At 45.1% G+C, this 21,969-nt stretch overlaps 1 protein-coding gene across 1 annotated transcript; it reads right to left on the minus strand.

The window, feature by feature from the left end:
* Positions 1–285: 285 nt before the first annotated feature.
* On the minus strand, positions 286–19,557 carry HSF5 (heat shock transcription factor 5). The gene is made up of 9 exons (XM_074890683.1): positions 18,930–19,557; positions 17,777–17,838; positions 17,403–17,616; positions 15,665–15,721; positions 15,420–15,473; positions 12,195–12,251; positions 6,186–6,283; positions 1,243–1,405; positions 286–329 (listed from the first exon to the last, which is right to left on the minus strand). Exons 1-9 carry the CDS (start codon positions 19,555–19,557, stop codon positions 286–288), a joined length of 1,377 nt encoding a protein of 458 aa, XP_074746784.1.
* Between the last annotated feature and the right edge of the window lie 2,412 nt (positions 19,558–21,969).

Here is a 21,969-nt window from a genome sequence, read left to right on the forward strand (position 1 = left end):
TCCTGTACGTAACTTTACAGCTGGAAATGTTTGGCCTTAGATACAAAAGCTGAGAAGTTTGCTAATTATCCATGATACCAGGAAGTAATTGAACAAGAACTCTCAATTCTGTGTTTTAAACAAAAGCCTGTCTTCTTTCAAGCAATAGGACACGAGGAAAGGGAACGAAGCTGTGTCAGAGGAAGTTTGGATTGGACGTTAGGAAAAGGCTGTTCACTGACAGGGGGCTGGGTCACTGGAACAGGCTCCCCAGGGAAGTGGTGACGGCACCAAGCCTGTCACAGGTCAAGGCTGACACTCTTCATCATATGCTTTGGTTTTAGGTAGTCCTGCAAGGAGCAGCAAGTTGCAATCAATGATCCTTATGGGTCCCTTCCAACTTGAGATATTCTAGGATTCTAAGATGGCATCCAACCCTTCTTCTCAGCTTCCTGACAAAAAGACTTTATTCCTTACTTAAATGTTTGAAACTGATGGGCATTAGGAGCTGAATTATTAACTAGCATCGTTCTCTGGAATCTAGAAACTACCCTTTGAAGTGAGCAACAGCTCTTCAAACTCTACAATCAGCTCTCTGACGAACAGCTGTGAGGGAAAGAGCTTCTTGCGAGACTTGCAGGCTGCACCAACTGCTCCTCCAGAATGGATCCAAAGTACTCTTTGTGTCCTCTTATGTCTCTCTAATCTGTGGACATGTCGGTTTTTCCTTTAGTTACTAGATTTGTGAATTGTTTGGCCTCAGATGTTCTGCTGCTTGTTTTTCTCATGTGTTTCAGGACACATATCAGCAGAGTGGTACCAAACTGATGAAGTGAATGTAAAAGTCCAAACTTTTTGTCTCAGATCACTAAATAAATTTGGATTTTTTCCCTGTTACTTCAATAGTCACCTCATTACTCAGTGTTTCCTTCGTAGCACTGTCACCCTCCAGCAAACATATCTGTGGACTTCATCTCAATATTGTGACATCCAGGTTTCTGACACAGCTGCCAGAACTTCAGGTTTTATTTACTGGTATAATTTATACCCTTTTCCACATAAGAGTAATTAGCATAAGCATATCTACAGAAGCGTGTTGGTAAGTACACTAAGAAGTTGTACAAGTATCATATTTTAGCTGAGGGCACAGTGAAGTACTTACACTGCAGACAATAACTAAACACTTCTGATCTCCCCTTTCTGTAAGAGTTAGTTTCAGTGTAGCTGTCTTAGTAATCTCTGAAAAAATGTAGGATTTCTTACCAGAGGACTTGCCCTCGTGTGAACTCAGATCTCTCTTCCTGCATCTAGGTGTTACAGATGAATCTGTCTCTTCTACAGATTTGTTCACAGGCTCAGTTCCTGAAGCAAATTGTCTCCCTTCTGTCTCGGAGGTATTGGGTTCACAATTAACACTAGTACTCTCCTTAAAAAAAAACAACCAAACAAAAAAGAAACCCAACGATCACTCAATATTTTCTTGTAATCATGTTAGGGCCAAAATACTAACTGTTCTTCTCTGCTCCAAAAGGGCATCTCACAAGTGTTGAACTCTGCCTAGATGGTTTACATAATAAGTGTTTTTAACTCAGAATTAAGGTTGCCAAATCGAAACTCAAGCTCTTACAAAATGTCATATTAAGCAAAACATGAAATCAGAAAACTAGAATATACAAAGTCAGGGTGCACGTCCTCACAGTCTGAACTTTGCCCTCAGTTATCAAGCTAGCTATAAGAAATAAGCTAGAAGAAATCCAGGTGCACTCATTGTTACCAACACGTGTATTAGTCATGACAGATCTGGCTCAAACAACTTGACAGTGCTGTGTGATGCAAAACCACACGTGAGCCACACATTTCTGGTTGGGAATCTCACCCCACCCTGTCCAGTTGCTAAGATGTTAAACTATAACGTGTTGCTTGCTTTTTGGAGCCCTCTGCTGCTGCTCCCTATGTATTTTGCAGGCAACCATGGACTGAACTGGTATATTTTCATGATCATGTGGCAAAAATGTGTAAGCTTTAAAAAAAAAAAAAAAGCCAAACAAGTTCTGTTTCTGTTCCACTGAGGAAGTAAAGGCCCAAAGTTAAGCACTTGGAGTCTACCTTTAGACAGAAAGATGTTCTCACTATCCCCTGTTCTAAAGTATTCATGTCCTCTGCAAATATCCTATCAATCAACATCCTAAAGGTGAATCATTGTTCAAAGCCTGCAACATTTCCTTCCATTAAGGCAAAAAAGCTTTTTAAAACTGGTATGTGTGAGTTTATAGAGGACGAAAGGTCCCCACACTTGGTAGTAAGATATCAGTAATTCCAACAATCACCATCTCCACCCTGAGTCTGTCTTTACTCAATGTTAAATATCAAAAAGGCAATATGTGTGCATATTAAGAGAAATCCATATACATTCTTTGTCAAAGTTGTATAATAATATTCCAAAAGGCCTGTGCGAATGCAGGACGTGAATACTGCAGGGAGAGCTACTGCCCCACCACGCCTCCTGCGCCTGCTAGATACTACCCTCTAGATACTACCCTACTACCTGTACTGCAGCACAGGCTCTTCGGAAGGTGCTGTCTGCAGGTGCTGCATCAGCACTGGGAACAAGGCCATGGGAAAACCCTTTGGCTGGCAACGCCTTTTGTCCAACACCTGAACCGCAACCCCTTCCTCGGCATAAACACAAAGAGAAGGAAGGAGGACTGTGGTTCACTGCCTTCACCAGCTAGAATCCCCATTTCACGTGTGATGATCCAAACCTCTCCGTTCCTGGTGACATTTACATAATAAAAGTTCTAGAAAAATGAGTAAGCAGCCTTAACCAGCTAGTGAGAGAAGGGAAGATTTCTCAAGTACACATCCTAATTTGGATACTCCACAGGACAACTGTTGTAGAAACAATAATACAAATGTCATTATTTTTTAAAAAAGAGAAAAATAAGGAAGATAAACTATCAGATGAAGAGTGATATCAGACAGGGGACGCAGAAATCAAATCACATTTTCTCCCACATTTATTTCTTCCATTTCCAGTTACCTCTTGCTTCAGTTCCACAAGGAACTACTGACAGATTAATAACAATACCAATAGAAACAGGCAATTAGCTGGGCTGTTAGTTAAAGCAAAAATGAAGGGAAAAAGAAAAAAAATCACTACAATCCAATATGTAGCCTCAGTTCACATCTATGATAAAGCAGCAGGGAAATACTGCACTAATGGTTGTGAGCTTCCAGGACTGTTGTTGCAGAAGATAGCAGGAGTTTTCTCTCACAAGACTCCCTCCTACCAAGGACACTGATTCTTCACTCTGCCCCACACCCCACTTCAGGAGAACCCAAATGCAAAGAGAGTGAAGCTGTACCTGAGCCCCCAGGTCTGTAACCAGTTGTGATCAGAGGCAATACAAGTCTCAAACCTTGGTTTCAGAAACCTGACAGGAGATACACCCTCACCAGCCACTATGTCTGGGTACAACCATCTCTACCCCCCTGCCATTCCAGGCAGTAATCCTCTGCAGGCAAACCGCAGGCAGACAGACAGTTTTCCTGCCAGGTTTACTGGCCCTGCCTGCCCGCGCTCCAGCCCGGGTCACCCAACGCTTCCAGCAGGTCAGGCGTGTGCTGTGCAAGCCCAGCAGCTGGCCTCCACACCCCAAGGAGCCCTACCTGTCTTAATCTCTCCTACCTCGATGAGTGGGTTCAGTTTTGGGCCCCTCACTCCAAAAAGGCCATTGAATGACTCGAGCGTGTCCAGAGAAGGGCAACGGAGCTGGTGCAGGGTCTGGAGCACAGGTCTGATGGGGAGCGGCTGAGGGAACTGGGGGGGTTTAGTCTGGAGAAGAGGAGGCTGAGGGGAGACCTCATGGCCCTCTACAACTCCCTGAAAGGAGGGTGCAGAGAGGGGGGAGGAGTCTCTTGAGCCAAGGAACAAGTGATAGGACAAGAGGGAATGGCCTCAAGTTGTGCCAGGGCAGGGTCAGACTGGCTCTTAGGAAGGATTTCTGTCCAGAAGGGGCTGTTGGGCGTTGGAATGGGCTGCCCAGGGCAGGGGGGGAGTCCCCATCCCTGGAGGGGTTGAAGAGTCGGGTTGACCCAGCACTGAGGGATCTGGTGGGGTTGGGAACGGTCAGGGTGAGGTTCATGTTTGGACTGGAGGAGCTTCAAGGGCTTTTCTAACCGAGATGATTCTGTGATTCTGTGATACACTTCAAGGGATGCTCTCCGCAAGACTGCGTAAGGGCCAGCACAAGGTTTAGGCTCTCTTGTCCAACAGTGCCCGTTCTTCCTGCTGAGAGCACAAAGCACTGTCTGGATCCAACAGAAACAGGGCTGATCATCACGTGCCGACGGCCAGCGTGCTGATATGGCTCACTGTCTTCTGGATGGGTCCAGCAGTTTTCTATCGACTTTTCCAGGGGTATCGAGCAGGCCACAGTGGGATCCAACGTCCTAAAGGGCCCTGCAAAGCGCCTTCAACAGCTTTGCACTGAAGTCCTGCAACTGGTGGGAGATACCGGGGGGGGAACGATACAACACAAAAGTTCTGGTTTTTGTGAGGAGCGATAAAAATGCTCAGTCAGCCAGGGTTGATTAATCTTACTGCTGTCGAGGGTTTGTGCAAGTGGTTACTCATGATCATGATCAGGCCAGGATGATCCATACTGCAGCTGGCTGCACCCCTCAGCAGAACTTTGGGGGAGTATCGACCCCAGAGCACACAAAAGGTAAACGGATTATTCCCCAGAGCTCAGTAAGAACCACAGGCAAACTGCTGTCGTCTGTACCATCTGCACAGCCCCTGTCGCCATGTCCCGGGAGCAGTGATCTGTGCTACACCAGGACTCAGAAATCTCAAGCCACCCTGTTGATCCATTCTGTGTGATATTTGTGTCATGTCAGAGACAGACTGACCTGGTAGAACTGACTTGTACCCCAGCTCTCCCCTGGGTTGCTCTCACAGAGGATTACCTTCCAGAAACCTCCACCCAGATGCAGCTTTTGACTGGTGGTTCCCTGGGTAGAGTTGTATTATCAAGGCATCCACTAGTAAGTGCCCTAAATCTCTCCTGACTCCACACACTGCCCATGGACTTCCTTCTCCAAACAACTGATCTTTACTAGACCCTCTGGACTGTGTACTTACACTATCTTTCAATCTAGCCACAAACACCCTTGATGACTTCTTTGGATTGATTTGCTACCCCAAACACTGATCTCAGCCTTCTGAGATAAGGAGTTATTTGATTGTGCCTTCCCATCACTCAGACTGATCCTCATGTCCTGGATGAAAAGGAAGCTCATAATGAAAGTGAGAGGACAAAGATGCACTCTGTGAAGAATAAGTACTAGAGTATCAACGGCAAGGTTGGCCAGTGGCTATTTATATCCTTACACCAACATGTTTTCCTGGCCATAACCTGGCCATCTTGGATAAGTGTATATAAAAAAAAAAAGATGAGTAAAAGACAAAGGGTGATATTTGCGAGACAGGAAACTGGATGATCAAGCTTGGGAAGGTCAACCCTTTTTCAAGATACATAAGCATAACTTGCTTTGCTTGTCCTCGGTGAGGAGGAAAAAAAAAAAGTATATGCATTAGGCTGTAGTAGAAAAGGAAGCCCTTGCATTTTTACTTCAGATCTTTTGATATTTGATAAGCCAGGCCCTCCAAATAAGGTGCAGTTTCCACCAGAATTCTAGAAAGCATTTACAGTAAGTACTGGAGTTATCTTTAATAAGACCTCTCTGAGGTTAGGCCAATTCCAGAAGTCACCTCAGTTTTTCTCATTCATCAAATGAAAGTCAGGACTGCAGAAAGCTGTCTGGAAAAAAATGTGGAGCTGTTTCTCGGTATTTTCATAATGTTAAAGAATCTCTTTTTGTCCAGGCAAGGACATTCTTCAAAGATAAACTCGTTCACTAAAATGAATTCTGGTGAAGTTAAGCAAAGAATTTACAGAGAAGAAACCACTCCACTGATGAGGACACCCACTATGCTGCCACCCTGAAACCTAACTTGAATTACAAAACTACCTGTTCAATGTTCAGTGGTTCTTTGAAACAGGTATCTGTAAACCACTTCCTCAAGCAGATCAAGTTTCAAATTTATATACTTCACTCCAGAAGTCCATAAACTCCAGAAGTCCATCAAGAAATTCATACAGTCTCCTCCGCTGTCACCTGATTTCAGCATCTCCGCTCACCTGGAGGAAGCTGCAGTGGGTGTACGTCGAAGCTGTAGGACTAGCACAGCCAGTCAGAGGATCTGTGTGGGCAGGTGGTGAACAAAGCCGCAGTGTAGCTGCAAGAATTCAAACACAGTGATCAGACTTCCAGAATTTGTGCCTCGTATGCAGAGTTCTATTGCTTACTCTGATTAAACATTTCAATAATCACACACTAGACTAAATGCCAGAAATGGATTATTACCTCCCAAGTCATTTTAAGACTGACTTCTTCATCTTAGAAAATATTCATTCTAACATATGTGTACACATACTAAAAATAGATATTGTAAAATTGATATACACACTCCCATAGAAACTTCATAATCGCAGTCTTTTGTATCTTCATGTCACCTTTTCGATTTGGCTGCTTGGCTTTCTCATCACAACATACCCATACCACAGAAAGTGGATTCACGTAGCAAGAGCCTAGATGTTCACACACACACACTGAAATTAAACAGTGAGATTATTCTAAAAAGCCACTGCCAGATGAGGCAGTATTCTGCAGGTATTATTTTTCGGTGACACACAGAGGTAATTTAAAAGTAAGGCATTATTTGCAGGACAGATAATCTTTAAGATCTGCAATCATTCTGAGAGAGAGAAATCCTTGATGAAACAAATTTAGTCCAATGTTCATAATAAGTAAATGTTATAACTTGAGATGGCAAACAGATCAGAACCATTTATTTGTAGTGCCTGACACTTACATGGGATTCCACATGAGGCAGCTGCTACGATAACCAATATGATTTTTTAATATCTACACCTATTGCCCTTTTTAATATGATGTTGCTGAATTTTCATGCAGTTTGGAGCAACAAACACAGGAGCTGAACAACACAGAAAGAGCTAGTGGACATTGTTCTAAAGAAGTAAGAGATACGTGTGTGACCCATGTTACTTCAAAAGCTAATTCTGAGCAACTTTATGATGAAATCCAGACATCTTTCAGAAGAACATTCTATGACCTGTGAACATACTACAATTCTGGGTATTGTCAAAAACCTAAATGGTATCTGGGTTTTACTCCAAAGTCTGTTTACAAACCGAAGAAAACCACCAAAGAAAAATTTTGAAGGGCTGTTGTATAAACAAGAGGCAATGACAAAGGAGAAATTTGCAATCTGCGAGAGGGATTCTAAGGAAAAACAAGCACATATGACAAAGAACCTATTTTCTAAGAAAAGAAAAGGAAGGACCTGAAGTGAAAAAGTGCTTGTGAAATAGTAGGTAAGTGTAAAACATTAAGTCCAGATCATACACTATAAAAAGGTACAAGTGAAACGTAAATGACAATATTATTATAGTAGAGCTTATAGCAAAGGCAACTCATTAATCAAACAAATTGTTACGCTTGTAAGTCACAGTGAGGAGAAGACCAGTCTGATGACCCATTCGGAATGATTCTAAATGCAGAATGTGGCATAAAAAGACTGGTTTGCATACGGCAGTGACTGATCTAATAGCAAGAACAACTGCATCTCTGGAAATACCACGGCAGTCACGAATGTAGTCTTATCAGTAGTCAGTTAAGAAGCACATCCAACGTAAGATGGAGGCCGATTTTAGATAAGTACCACTCATCACCCATAGTCACAAAAGGAGAGTCACCATATACCCAACAACTTTTTAAATAACACTGAAGGAAGCATTTCCTGACGGGCGGGCAGCGTTATCAAAGGCAAAGGCGTCAATCCATTTATAATACTTCAAGGCTTCAAATTGAATCAAGACTCAACAAACACACCTGCTTCACTCACATGCTTTTGTCCTACCCTGTTAATTGGAGAGAAGAAATTTCTAAGCTCTTTTGTTCAAGATACAGTTAATCTAGTCATAGCCAGCAGAAATTACCAGCTAAAGCCCATTCTGTCACCAGCTGTTATGAAATAACTGCCAGTGAACACACATCTCGTTTGAATACTACCAAGACAGGGATGAATGGCACCTTATGGAATAAATGGATATTTACTGAATAAATTAACAAAAAGATACAGCCCCTTCCATCAAACAAGATGGATCAGCCTCACAATAGATTTGTTTCTGCCAGAAAAGAGATATACTTCTGCCCATACAAGCTATGGATGGAAATTTTCACACACTCTTTAGGACACATTATGGGGAATACGAACACTGATTTTTGAACACGGAATTGTGGTCAGCAGGGCTATAACCAACCCAGCAATGGACCCCCGAGAACAAGCGGACATCAGTGAAGAGCACAGGTCACAGAACAAGGAAAGGACTGAACACTCTGCATCACAAATACTTTTGCACAGAAGTCAAAGGACCATATTTCAAACACACTGAAAATATATTTGGATACCCAAGGAGGTTGCAAAGAAATCAGGCAAAGAAATCAATACTTCTAAAGGAAGTTATTTAGATGTTAACAAAAAATTTATAAGGAAATACAAGTTATAAATCTGACAGTTGATAAGAAAAAATAGAAGGAAATAGAACGGAATAGAGAATTGGTTGACACTGGATAATATATAACGAGGAGGAGTCAGCAAGGCTTCTTTTTGTTTAAGAGAAGTCACCCTTCACTGCCCTCTTGAAAGGCCTCCAGTAGGTAAACAAACGTGGATAACTGACCTTGCTGATATGGTATTTGGATTTCCAAAAAGGTTTTAACAAAGTCATCATCAGAAACTCTTACAAAAACTGAGCAACAAGACACGAGAGGGAAGGCTGTACATTTAAGAATCTGTTTTAAAGATACAACATGGAAGATAGGAATAGTCACTTTTCACAGGTAAGTGAGGTCACCAGTGGAGGTCCTCGAGGACCTACACTGGAACTCATGCTGCTCATCATTTTAATAAAGTACTTTAAAAATTGAGTAGTGAGCAGTGAGGTGATGCTTGCTGATAATACCAGGTTATTCACATCAGAAAAGAGCAGTCAGCTACGAAGATGTGGGAAAAAAAAAAACCTTATGAGTTTCCCAAAGCCACCATCCACCAGATAAAGCTCTGAGCTTAGGAAAAATAAACTAATTTCACACAAAAAATGATGGGTTCTTAGTTGTCGATCAGGAGCTAGATCTTGGTATTATAGTAGATAGCTTCAGGAAGATCTCAGCTTGAGACTCAGCAGCTGTCAAAGAGACCTCCGAAGTCACACATGAAACAATCAGATTGTCAGGGATTAATACAAAAGGAAACTGAGAATGAAATAGGAACATTATTACTCCACTGTGTAAATCCATGACTCACCTATACCTTGACCGCCATGTATAGTTTTGGACTCTACATCTCGATAAAAGATAACAGGCTCCAGGGAAGGCAGCTTGGATGGTGTACAGAACCCTCGTACAGACGGAACAGCTAAGTGGGGTCCCGGTTTCAGCTGGGATAGAGTTAACTTTCCTGGAGCTGGGAGGGGGCACAGCTGGAGGCCAGATTGGCCGTTGGAGTGTTCCAGATCATGTCACGTTGTGCTCAGTATATAAAGGAGGTGGGTTCCCTCTGGCTGCAGGCCTGGGACCCCGGGATCTTCCTTCTGTTGGGGCCGTGGCCGGGGCGGGCGGTGAGCAGGCGCATTGCGCGTTGCCCGTTTGTACTTTCCGTTATTGTTTTGTGTTATTACAAACACTAAACTGTTTTTTTTATTTCAGCCCAAGAGTCGTCCTTGTGTTCCCCATCTCCTCCCGCATTCACCGGGTGGGGAAGGGTGAGCGACCAGCTGCGTGGTGTTGGGCTGCTGGCCATGATCAGACCATGACAGTGGGGCAGGACTCTCCAGTCCAGAGAAAATGCAACTGAAGGAACTAGGATAGAAGCATTTAAAATCATGAATGGTGCAGTGAAAGGGATCTGGATATGACACATTCACACAAAAACCAAATGGAGATACAGCGAATATGCAGCAGGGTCAAAGAGACACGAAGAGGCACAAAATGCAATTAAGCTGTGAAATGCAGTCCTTGTCATACATGATGTCTATGCCACAAGTCTACATTTGTTGGGAGAAACAGACAAGTTCATAGAGGTGAAATCCACTGAGGGCTATTAAACACAACTCATCTTGGGGTTTATTAATTCCCTGAGCCCACGCTGTTGGAGGAATTTGGAAAAGCATCAGTCCATGCTTGCTCTACTCCTGCACTCCTCCTTGAGCATTACTGTCAGAGGAAATGATGAGCTATATGGACGTTTGGTCTGATCAAGGCTAGGATTCTTGTTTCCAAAGCAGAGAACTATTCATTAGAGAATTATTGAGGCATTCACTAAATCCTGTTTTCTTGACACTGGAAAAATTGGATGAATTGTATAGAATAAGCACATGAAATTTAGCTGGAGGGATAACAACATTAACATCACATTCTTATATACATCTCCCTCCTCTTGAGACAATATTATTTGGTGGGCTCTCCATGTTTCAATAGATAAGAACAAATCAATCATAATCTTTGCTGAAGACATGAAGGCTACAGCTCTACCAGCAAACTAAATGCATCCAGATCCATTTTCTGGCACAGACTCTGTTAATACTATTAAAATCTCTTACTCTTCCAAGTCGAAACAGTCACATCCAAACAGCCTGTTGGGAACAGCCCCAAGCCCACGCTAACTGCTGAACCAAGCACAGCACTTTTGGGGGAGAGTGCTAACAAGGCTAACGATCTAATGATAGAGCTCATCAAGACACCCAGGCACATTTCCTGGCAAAGTCTAATACAGTAGCATAGACAGAGACAGCTATGCTTGAGCTCAGCCATGGTTTTAGCAAAGACACATCTTGCTAAATGTATCTGGAAACTAGAACCTAAATGTAAATAAAATCTAAGAACATCAGAAAAGCTCCATGCTTACAGTTTGATGGGCACACATTTGTACTACATGCTTTTTACAGGTTCCAATACTACATGCAAGCTCAGGAAAGCTGAAAGCCCCAAAATAAATGCAAACCATATATGATCAGCAGCAGATCTTTCCCTAGCCTGAACAACCACCACCACTTCTCCAAAGATCTGTTGGAAATTGAAGGAACACATGTATCATCTCTATGCATTCAAGATAGCAACAGACATTAGTAAGCATTACTATCAGCTCATCTGGGCCAAAGGGCATGAGACTGACACTCTCCAGCATCTTCCATTCCACTCGAGCATGCACTAGATGGAAAATATCAAGAAAAAGCTTTAAGACCATCCTTTCAGTATGAACTTATCATGTCAGGTCCAAAAGTTATGCCTAAGAGAAGGTAGTTACTCATCATAGAACAGTACTCAAAGCTGTGCAGGAAATTAGGGAATGCAGCAGTGCCCGTACCTGCCAGACCAAAATAATCTATCACGTGAATTTTCCAATTCAAGGTAAGGGCAAGGAAAAGAACAATAATTTGCTCCAACTTCTCTTCTGAAGAATAAAAACATTTAAGTGAGGATGAAAGTTTTAGCAGAAACGTTTCAGACAGAAGAAAGGAGTCAAGACTTTTGCACCTTCTAGCCTTCAGTGCATAAAAAAAATACAACATGAAACAGCTGAGCAAGAAAAGAAATTAAGATATGAAAATAGTATGAGCAGAATGAAATATTCTACCCAACACTTTGGACTGGTCTTTGACGTTAACAACTAAACCTGGGAAAACGTGAGACCAAGGACTAGTACGCTACTTTTCAACAAGTTCTCAGTGCTTTAGGATCATCGCCACAGTTTTGCTTAATTAAAAAAAGATATGAAAGTTAGCCTAACGCTGACTAGTTGTGAACAAATGTTTTTCTCCTCGCCCTTCAACCTCAACAGAGAGGCGATCTGCAAAATCACCAAGGGACGCTCAAAATCTGGCGGAACCACAGGAATACCCGATGCAGAAAATCTTCTTCCTTTAAAGGTCTCGCTTCCTTTTAGACTTTCCACTTTCCATCCAATTCTCACTTGAGATATACACATGTCAGAGCATTGCAGACAAATATTTAAAGGTATCACTTTTAAGTATCTTTCTGAAAAGCAAGTGCAGAATTTTTTTTCATACCTGTTGGGTAGTAGGCTTGATGATAAGGCTGATGAAGCTGTTCCACAGCCAGCAGTCCTGCAGGGGTACAATGTAAAGTGAAACGAGTGTTAAGAGTTTTCACAGTCAAGGAAAAGCAATATGAGGAGCCAAGGCGCTACAGCATTATGTGGGAAGACAACCTTTGCTCCACTACACTTAATCCAGGAACAGACTGTGTTCTTACACCTGAACGTCCAGCAACTGCTGCAGTGGCACAGCAGCGCAGTGCCAGCGCTCAGGGGCCCAGACAGCATTCAGTCTCCTTAAACTTGCAGCAACAAGTTACCGGTATTTAGAAATGGGCTGTAAATCAAATGCGTATCGACTTACTAAACCAAAGTAATTTAGAAAGTACTGTGTGTTCAATCAGACAATAGGCTTTTTTCAAATAAAGGGAAATCGTAAAGCAAGACTTTACCAAACTCCAACGCTGACAGCTCACAGACAGCAAATGGAAGGCCAATGCCAAAATCCTCCACGTGCCTTCGAAAGTACTTTAGGATGACTGATTTAATGTGTCAAGAGAAAAGAATTCAAAGCCAACTTTTTTCCAGCCAGCTCAACTAGTTCAGTTTAGACTAAAGTATCCTAAACTTTGCCATTTTGACACTCTCCAGCATCTTCCATTCCACCTGAGCACACACTAGATGGGAAATATCAAGAAAAAGCTTTAAGACCATCCTTTCAGTGTGAATATATCATGTCAGCTCCAAAAGTTACACCTAAGAGAAGCTAGTTACTCATCAGAGAACAGTACTCAAAGCTGTGCAGGAAATTAGAGAATGGAGCGGTGCCCGCTCCTGCCAGACCAATGAACACGTCGGAATGGGCCTGAATACAAAACTGTGCAAGCTCCAATCCTCTACCAGCCAGAAGACTGATGAAAGTGAAGATGATACGCGAGGTCGTTTCAGTAAGGGAAAATGGGAAAGGCAGTGTTGTTTGAATTTAGACTCTTAGGTGGGATTAATTGCCTTCCATAGACTCAGATGTCTAGCAGCTGTCAACTCTGCACAGTGAACAAATCCGCTCCTCAGAAAGAAATGAATTGTCTTCCAAAGGCATATGTCTAAGAAAGCTGGAGTGAGTCAACCTCTGAGAGGTGCCCGTTTCTCCCTACTGACTATATATGTAATCTAGCTGGCAAGCCCAGGCATATACACCTAACTACTATACATTCAGATGAATCTGCGGCAAGATGAATCCTACAACTAGTTTTACAAGTGCATTACTAATGCATCTAGTCTGCTTTTCTCAAGGGAAAATATGGCGCTATTCATACTGTGTTAAAACACAAGTTTTCAGCTGCTTATTTATTTTAAGAATCCCCTATTGACCACATGAATTTTAAGCCTTACATACAAAGAAAATCATTTATCTTAACACAGGGCATATCATTCAGAATAACATGACTACTCCTAAGCTACCACTCACCAGAAAGGTTATCATCTGTAAATAAACCCCACAGCCACAGACCTATTCAAAAGGCACAACTGGACTTGCAATGTCAGGTGGCACCAGTAACTAACATTTTTCCCATAGTCTCCTTGACTGATTTTTTCATTATTAGGATACTCTCTGATAATAAACCTTCACTGCGCTTCTTTGATGCAATGCTACTACTGTCAAAGGTTTTGCAGGTAGTTGACAGCAAACAGAACTAAATCCTTAAAATAATCAGGGTCTAATGCTAGTGGGGAAAAAAGATCCAGACAAGCATTTTTTATTTTACTGCCCTTTCAATAAGAATCATAATGAAAATCCGGGGAAATCTTTTTCTCGCTGAAGTTAACAAAGAAGTTTGAATATACCTAAAAATAAATTTTTTGACAAAGTTCTACTTTGATTTAATTTAATGGGACTTCAAAAGTGAAACGAAAAGAGTCAAGATTGATAACATAATCTCTAGTCCCCTCACTTATGAAATACATCTTTTAAGATTAACTATCACTTTCCAAATAAGCTAATTTGGTGCTGTGCTCTCAAGATGAAGGGAAGCAGACTTTTTCGTGTGGACATAGGAAGAAATAAGCTTTCCACGTCCTCTATAATATACAGAAGAAAGGAGAGCAGAGAGATTAAGAGACACACAGGAACAGAAGTAAAAACACTGAGACAGTCCTAAGTGACAGTGAAAATTAAAAGATTTGTAATACTCTCTAGTAAAATGTCAAACTTACCTTCTCAGAAGTACTAACGAATTCACTGGAGTTTTCAAAAGCCTCAGATTCCATACGTTTCCCTACTTTAGTTTGAATTGCACCTTAATTTTTGTACCTTGCAAAATTTGGTACGCTTCCATCATGCTCTCCCCACCGCCTCCCACCCTGGAAGATTTTACCTGTACAATGTAGCCAATTTATCCTTTAAACTTTTATACCTCCAGTGAGAGAGACTAGCGTCACCCAGTTACAGGGATCTACATATTCATGTCTAAATCTCCACTAGTCTCCCTCAACGTTTTGTCCCTTGACAAAAACGATGTTATGGAAACTATTGATTATTGTCTCAAATGTTCTCAGCAGAGGTGTCAGAAGACACGCACAAAAGACATGGAGATTTCCCTGTGGACTTGGAGAAAGACAGCAGCCACCACATGTAGGATTTCTAAACAGGGATCTCTACCTTAGTGAAGGTGCAGCTGCCAAGGGAGGAAGAGGCAGAAGGAAAGAATAACAACTGAGCTTTAGCTTGTTCAAGGAAAGCGTCATTGTGTTCTGCATTTCAGAAGCAACAAACCAGGCCACCACCCCCAAAAAAATAACCTATCGTGTGATTTTCCAATTCAAGGTAAGGGCAAGGAAAAGAACAATAATTTGCTCCAACTTCTCTTCTGAAGAATAAAAACACTTAAGTGAGGATGAAAGTTTTAGCAGAAACGTTTCAGACAGAAGAAAGGAGTCAAGACTTTTGCACCTTCTAGCCTTCAGTGCATAAAAAAAATACAACATGAAACAGCTGAGCAAGAAAAGAAATTAAGATATGAAAATAGTATGAGCAGAATGAAATATTCTACCCAACACTTTGGACTGGTCTTTGACGTTAACAACTAAACCTGGGAAAACGTGAGACCAAGGACTAGTACGCTACTTTTCAACAAGTTCTCAGTGCTTTAGGATCATCGCCACAGTTTTGCTTAATTAAAAAAAGATATGAAAGTTAGCCTAACGCTGACTAGTTGTGAACAAATGTTTTTCTCCTCACCCTTCAACCTCAACAGAGAGGCGATCTGCAAAATCACCAGGGGACGCTCAAAATCTGGCGGAACCACAGGAATACCCGATGCAGAAAATCTTCTTCCTTTAAAGGTCTCGCTTCCTTTTAGACTTTCCACTTTCCATCCAATTCTCACTTGAGATATACACATGTCAGAGCATTGCAGACAAATATTTAAAGGTATCACTTTTAAGTATCTTTCTGAAAAGCAAGTGCAGAATTTTTTTTCATACCTGTTGGGTAGTAGGCTTGATGATAAGGCTGATGAAGCTGTTCCACAGCCAGCAGTCCTGCAGGGGTACAATGTAAAGTGAAACGAGTGTTAAGAGTTTTCACAGTCAAGGAAAAGCAATATGAGGAGCCAAGGCGCTACAGCATTATGTGGGAAGACAACCTTTGCTCCACTACACTTAATCCAGGAACAGACTGTGTTCTTACACCTGAACGTCCAGCAACTGCTGCAGTGGCACAGCAGCGCAGTGCCAGCGCTCAGGGGCCCAGACAGCATTCAGTCTCCTTAAACTTGCAGCAACAAGTTACCGGTATTTAGAAATGGGCTGTAAATCAAATGCGTATCGACTTACTAAACCAAAGTAATTTAGAAAGTACTGTGTGTTCAATCAGACAATAGGCTTTTTTCAAATAAAGGGAAATCGTAAAGCAAGACTTTACCAAACTCCAACGCTGACAGCTCACAGACAGCAAATGGAAGGCCAATGCCAAAATCCTCCACGTGCCTTCGAAAGTACTTTAGGATGACTGATTTAGTGTGTCAAGAGAAAATATTCAAAGCCAACTTTTTTCCAGCCAGCTCAACTAGTTCAGTTTAGACTAAAATATCCCAAACTAGGTATTTCCTAGATATTTCTTGTATTCTTCTCTTAGTTTCCTTAGTTATTATTTCATGAAATGGTATATGCTCTCATACCGTGACAGCTCAGTTTCTATTAGAGGTTTTGGTGACTTTGTTGAAACACTGACTGTAACACCAAGAACACCTGTGCTTGTTGAATTCCTAAAAGAACTGCTGCATTTGTGGCTTTTCCACAGCGTTGTGTAGGGCCACGCTAACTACAAGTTTCAAGATAGTTTACATCACTAGGGTTTCTCTAGAAGCCTGGCTTTCTCAGATCCATACTTCCCAATTCCCACTCTAAAGGACTTTTGATGGAAACTAATTCAAGAAATGGGTAGCACAGTCATTGTTCTGCAAGTTCATATTAAAGCATTAAGAATCACTAAATAAATACCTCCTGGCCCTGAAAATTTAATGTATAGGACTGTTTATTTCCTGTTCAGTATTTTTACCGTATATAAATAGAATGAACAGAGGCTTCTTTTGTTTATATTTTATCTTTGGACAGGGAAGTTAAGATTATCTAGCTTTAACACATAAACAAGACACCACAGGATGCCAAGTTATGAAGCACTAGTTGCTTCACAGGAATTGTTCCTGGATGTCTAACACAGAATTACATGTTGGGAGACATCTGGAACAGACTGACGCTTTGCAAACAAAAATATCTTTTATCTATCAAATTACCTCACGTTTACAGCAAAGACATGCCCCTAAATAGTCAGCACAGAGCACACAGTAAATTGTCAGAACTGCATATAGGACCTGCTGTTTTCCTTGTTCTGTCTTTCTAGAAACTCCCAGAGCAAAAGCTCTCTAAAACTGCACCCAGAAAAACAGGCCAAAAAATTAAAAGGCTGTATCTTTCTTAGCATTTACTCTACCAATGGCCTGCATTACCTCAACCAGATTTCATCGAAGCAGCCTGGAGTGACTCATCTTAGTCTTAACAATGTTAACACCAAATCTTTAATTGAAATGCTTCTCCAGTGCTTCAGCTTGTTTTCTTGGTATCACAGGTGTAGTCCCACACACATCACAGAAAACACCACGTGAATTAGATGACGATTCCCACTCTGAAACCGTAACCCAGGACAAACACCATGATATCCTACTCCGTCCTAAATGTGGGCTGGTGCTGCAGGAACCAGCACCACCAACTGCTTCTCCCCTTCTCCTGGTCGCACGGTCCCACCGCTTCTCCCACACTGAGCCTTGCACCTCCGCACCCACGAGGTGCATCACCCTGGGCCCAGGGCCAGCCCCAAAAAGGCCGCTCAGGTCTTCTCCTCGGGTCATTGTGCTGAACCAACACAGCTGCTGTATCAGCTGCAAGGAAGATGATGGTTAACACACGACCAAGGGAACGGAACCTAGGACTGCTCTTCTGGCAGCAGCCCACGGTACGAGCAGACTCAGCACTGCAAAACAAGATACTCCCATCTTCCTCACCCACTGTCAGCTACAACGCTCTCCTGCTTGTACGTACGCAACTTGTGGAATAATCCTCTGAGGGCTCAGACTTGGAAAATTCAGATCCTCTCAAGGAGACTTACAAAGAAAGAAAACATGTTCTGGGGATTTTCAACAATATTATTGCCTATTTAGCTCTCACCTACTCATTCAATCCTCTTTAAAAACTATCTAGCTTATAACACTTCTTCAGGAGACAACTGACAGAAATCTTACGACCAGGTCTTTTCTCCTTTGCACAAGACGCTCCAGTTGTCACTTCACACAACCCACCATTTCACACAGATTTATGAAGCATCCCTGCTGACGGGCAAGGAGGAGTAACGTTCATCTGGGAGAGCTGTGCCAGCTCCACAGAGATGGGGCGAGGCTGTTCTCCGTGTAGTACACAACGGGGACTGGGTTGTGGTCTACAGGCAGACTGAAACACGTGAACCCTGTTACCCGTGCTGACCGGCAGCAGAGCGACCTGCGTGAACAACCACCGTTCTCCTGCACCGGCTGCACCGAGCGGCCACCAGCGAGGACAGGGAACCCTCTTCACAGAATCACAGAATCATCTAGGTTGGAAAAGCCCTTGAAGCTCCTCCAGTCCAACCATGAACCTCACCCTGACCGTTCCCAACTCCACCAGATCCCTCAGCGCTGGGTCAACCCGACTCTTCAACCCCTCCAGGGATGGGGACTCCCCCCCTGCCCTGGGCAGCCCATTCCAACGCCCAACAACCCCTTCTGCAAAGAAATCCTTCCTAAGAGCCAGTCTGACCCTGCCCTGGCGCAGCTTGAGGCCATTCCCTCTTCTCCTGGTGCTGGGTCCTTGGCTCAAGAGACTCATCCCCCCTCTCTGCACCCTCCTTTCAGGGAGTTGTAGAGGGCCATGAGGTCTCCCCTCAGCCTCCTCTTCTCCAGACTAAACCCCCCCAGTTCCCTCAGCCGCTCCCCATCAGACCTGTGCTCCAGACCCTGCACCAGCTCCGTTGCCCTTCTCTGGACACGCTCGAGTCATTCAATGGCCTTTTTGGAGTGAGGGGCCCAAAACTGAACCCACTCATCGAGGTGCGGCCTCACCAGTGCCGAGCCCAGGGGTCAGATCCCTTCCCTGTCCCTGCTGGCCACACTATGGCTGATACAAGCCCGGATGCCATTGGCTTTCTTGGCCCCCTGGGCACACTGCTGGCTCAGGGCAGTGCCGATTTCAAATCCCCGTGCCACCCAGGGCTTCTCAAACCCACCGTGGCCCTGCATGGCCCCCCCTGCCTCACCAGGCCCATTGGCCTCACCGAGAGCTGAGGGCGGCAGCAGCGGGTCCCAGTCCATCGCAGTGCCAGGCAGCCGCTGGGAGGCGGTGGGTGGGCGGCTCTTCACCTCCAGGCCGGCCGCCAGCTTCGCCTTGTTGGCCTTTGTCAGGCGCTTCACGCGCACGAGGAGGTCGGGGTGGTCGCGGAGAAAGTGGGGGCTGTAGAAGCGGTGCAGGGGCCCAGGGGAGCCCCCACCCCCATCGCTGCCACCCCCCGCCGCGCTGCTCGTCTCTCCCAGCTTGCGGAAGCCGTACAGGTTGAACTGTCGGGTGAGGCTGGCGAAACTCTTGGTCTTGAAGAGGCCGGCGGCTCCCGAGGCGCCATCGCCGCCTGGCCCCATGCCCAGCACCTCCCGCTCGAAGAGCGGCTGGTCGATGATCAGCCCCTCGCCGCGGGCGTCCCAGCAGATGGACTGGACGCGCGGGCTGTTCACCAGCCGCCACAGCTTGGCCGGGAAGTTGTTGGGGTTGATGTCGGCGGGCAGCTGCGGCTCCTCCATGGCCCCGGGGGGGGAACGGCCGCGGCGAACGGTCGCGCTCCAACGACCGCCACGTGAGGGCCGTCGCGCTTCCCCCCAGCGCTGGGGCATGTGCCCGGCTCCCGGCGCGCTGCCCGCCGGCCCCGCATCCCCTCAGCCCCATCGTCCCCTCAGCCCCGGCCGCCCCTCGGCACACCCGCAGCCCCGCCGGCCCCCCCAGTCCCCTCAGCCCCCCCAGTCCCCTCCCAGTCCCCTCAGTCCCCTCAACCCCCCACCAGTCCCCTCAGCCCCCCCCCCCAGTCCCCTCAACCCCCCACCAGTCCCCTCAGCCCCCCCCCAGTCCCCTCAGTCCCCCCAGCGCCCCAGTCCCCTCAGACCCCCCCCAGTCCCCTCAGTCCCCCCAGCGCCCCAGTCCCCTCAGTCCCCCCCCAGTCCTCCCAGCTCCACCCCCAGTCCCCTCAGTCTCCTCAGCCCCCCCCAGTCCCCTCAGTCCCCCCCCAGTCCCCTCAGCACTGCCCCCCCTACCCCCACTCCCCTCAGTCCCCCCCCCAGTCCCCTCAGTCCCCCCCCAGTCCCCTCAGCACCCCCCCCGTCCCCTCAGCCCCCCCTCCATTCCCCCCAGCCCCGGTGCCACCGGCAGCTCCCATCGGTCCCGTGAGGGAGCGGGCGGCCGAGCCCCGGGGGTGAAACCCTGCTGCTGGGAACGGCCCCCCCGCCAGCGCGGAGGAAGCTGGGGGGTCCCGGAACCGGCTGACGCCCGGCCGGCAGCCCTCGGAGCGCGGAAAAAGGCTCAAAACGCGGTTAAAGTGGGGAAATTGTGTCCTCGTGAGGACCCGGCCTCACACCGCTGGGGAGGGGGCGGGGGCTGCAGCCAGGGCTGGGGTCAAGGGATAGGAAATACAGAATTAAATTAATTAATTAAATCCCACAGGATAATAATCTTGAGGAGCGGGTGGTAAATGAGACGATTTCTGCTGATCATCCTTCCTCAGGACAGCAGCACCGCGATGGAGGGCAGGTCTACCCCCGGGTACTCGCTGCCTGGGGAAAGGCAGCGCTGGTGACCAGGATACAGAATCCTAAGGGTAAGTACACGGGGATGTCTTTGAACTGGTGATTAGCACTGGTGATTAGCACTGGTGATTAGCACTCACGAAAGAAACGATGACAGTAGAGCAGATGTTTGAAGGTGTCAGCTTAAACTTCACTGGCAGTTCACAAAAAAGGGAAAAGAAAATGAGTTTAGAAGGGATTGGAAGATGAATACAGAACAAATCAGGAATTATAAGTGTCACATTTGCCCCCAAAAAATCCAAAGAAAAGTACATCCAGGGCTCTTAAAGGTGGCACCTTTGTCACTGCTGGTCCCCAAGCCCTGCCCTGGAGGAAGCTCAGCGTTCATGCCCGAGATGTACATGTCAGCCCTCTTAAACTCTTGGCAGGCTTCTGCCGTTAGCTAGGGCTGCAGGCAGACAACAGGGACTTTTTTTTTTTCCCCTAGCATAACACTTCTTACTGTTTTAGAACAAGAATCTTCTATGAACCAGAAGGGGAAGAAGAGCAAGGAGCAGGGAAAGGAACAGCGTGTTAATCTCTCTCTGCTTGCATCCTAGTCCTGGGTCACCACCTGTGACAGAAAATTACATTCGTCTATCTGGCTGCCCTCAGAGCAAGAAAGCAGTGAGGAGACTGAGCACCTGCATACTTCCTGGCCTTAAATACATTATCTCATTGTTGTCATAAGATTTCTTAGCAAGAAGGTACAAAAACAAACCCCTTCTCTAAGTGAAATCATCCTTATTGCTCTGGTTTCCAGCACAGCCCCAAAGCACAAAGTGCAGTAAGCAGCACTACTGCTGCCTCCCAGTTCTACGCGGGAATTCTGGCTTTGTGCAATCTGTTCAATCTGTTCCTCTTTAAACGCTCACCTGTTACACGTCTCTGATGCTCTATGCCCTCCTTTCTTTCAATACCACTGAAGTAAACGATTTTAGCAAATCTTTTACTTCCCGTGCATTCAAAAGATGCTCTGCCCAGTGTGTCCCCTGAATCTGTTAAGCCATGTGTTGCTGATGCAGCTGGGCCAAATGCTTTCCTTGGGCAAGTGCCTTGGCAGCCATTAAAAAAAAAAAAAGTTGTCTTTCTACAAATCTAAATGAAATCTGCTTATTTTATTTCGACTACAAGTAAAGATACATTGTTCTTTGCCACTCTATCAAATTTTCTAGCTTGTTTTTGAACAATATGACTGTTTGTTAGAAGGTGACAGGGAGCACTGTACAGTCCGCAGTCACAGAAGAGCAGAGGCAGTTGCACGGATGAATACTCTGTCCCAGCACATACAAAGCCTGCAAACACCCCCCAGCCAAGGCCGCTGTCATCTCACCTGAGCGCTCTGCTTAGCGTGGGCCAGGCGGCAGGGTCACGCAGCAC

The sequence above is a fragment of the Strix uralensis genome, chromosome 20, assembly GCF_047716275.1.
Source record: "Strix uralensis isolate ZFMK-TIS-50842 chromosome 20, bStrUra1, whole genome shotgun sequence".
NCBI lineage: Eukaryota > Metazoa > Chordata > Aves > Strigiformes > Strigidae > Strix > Strix uralensis.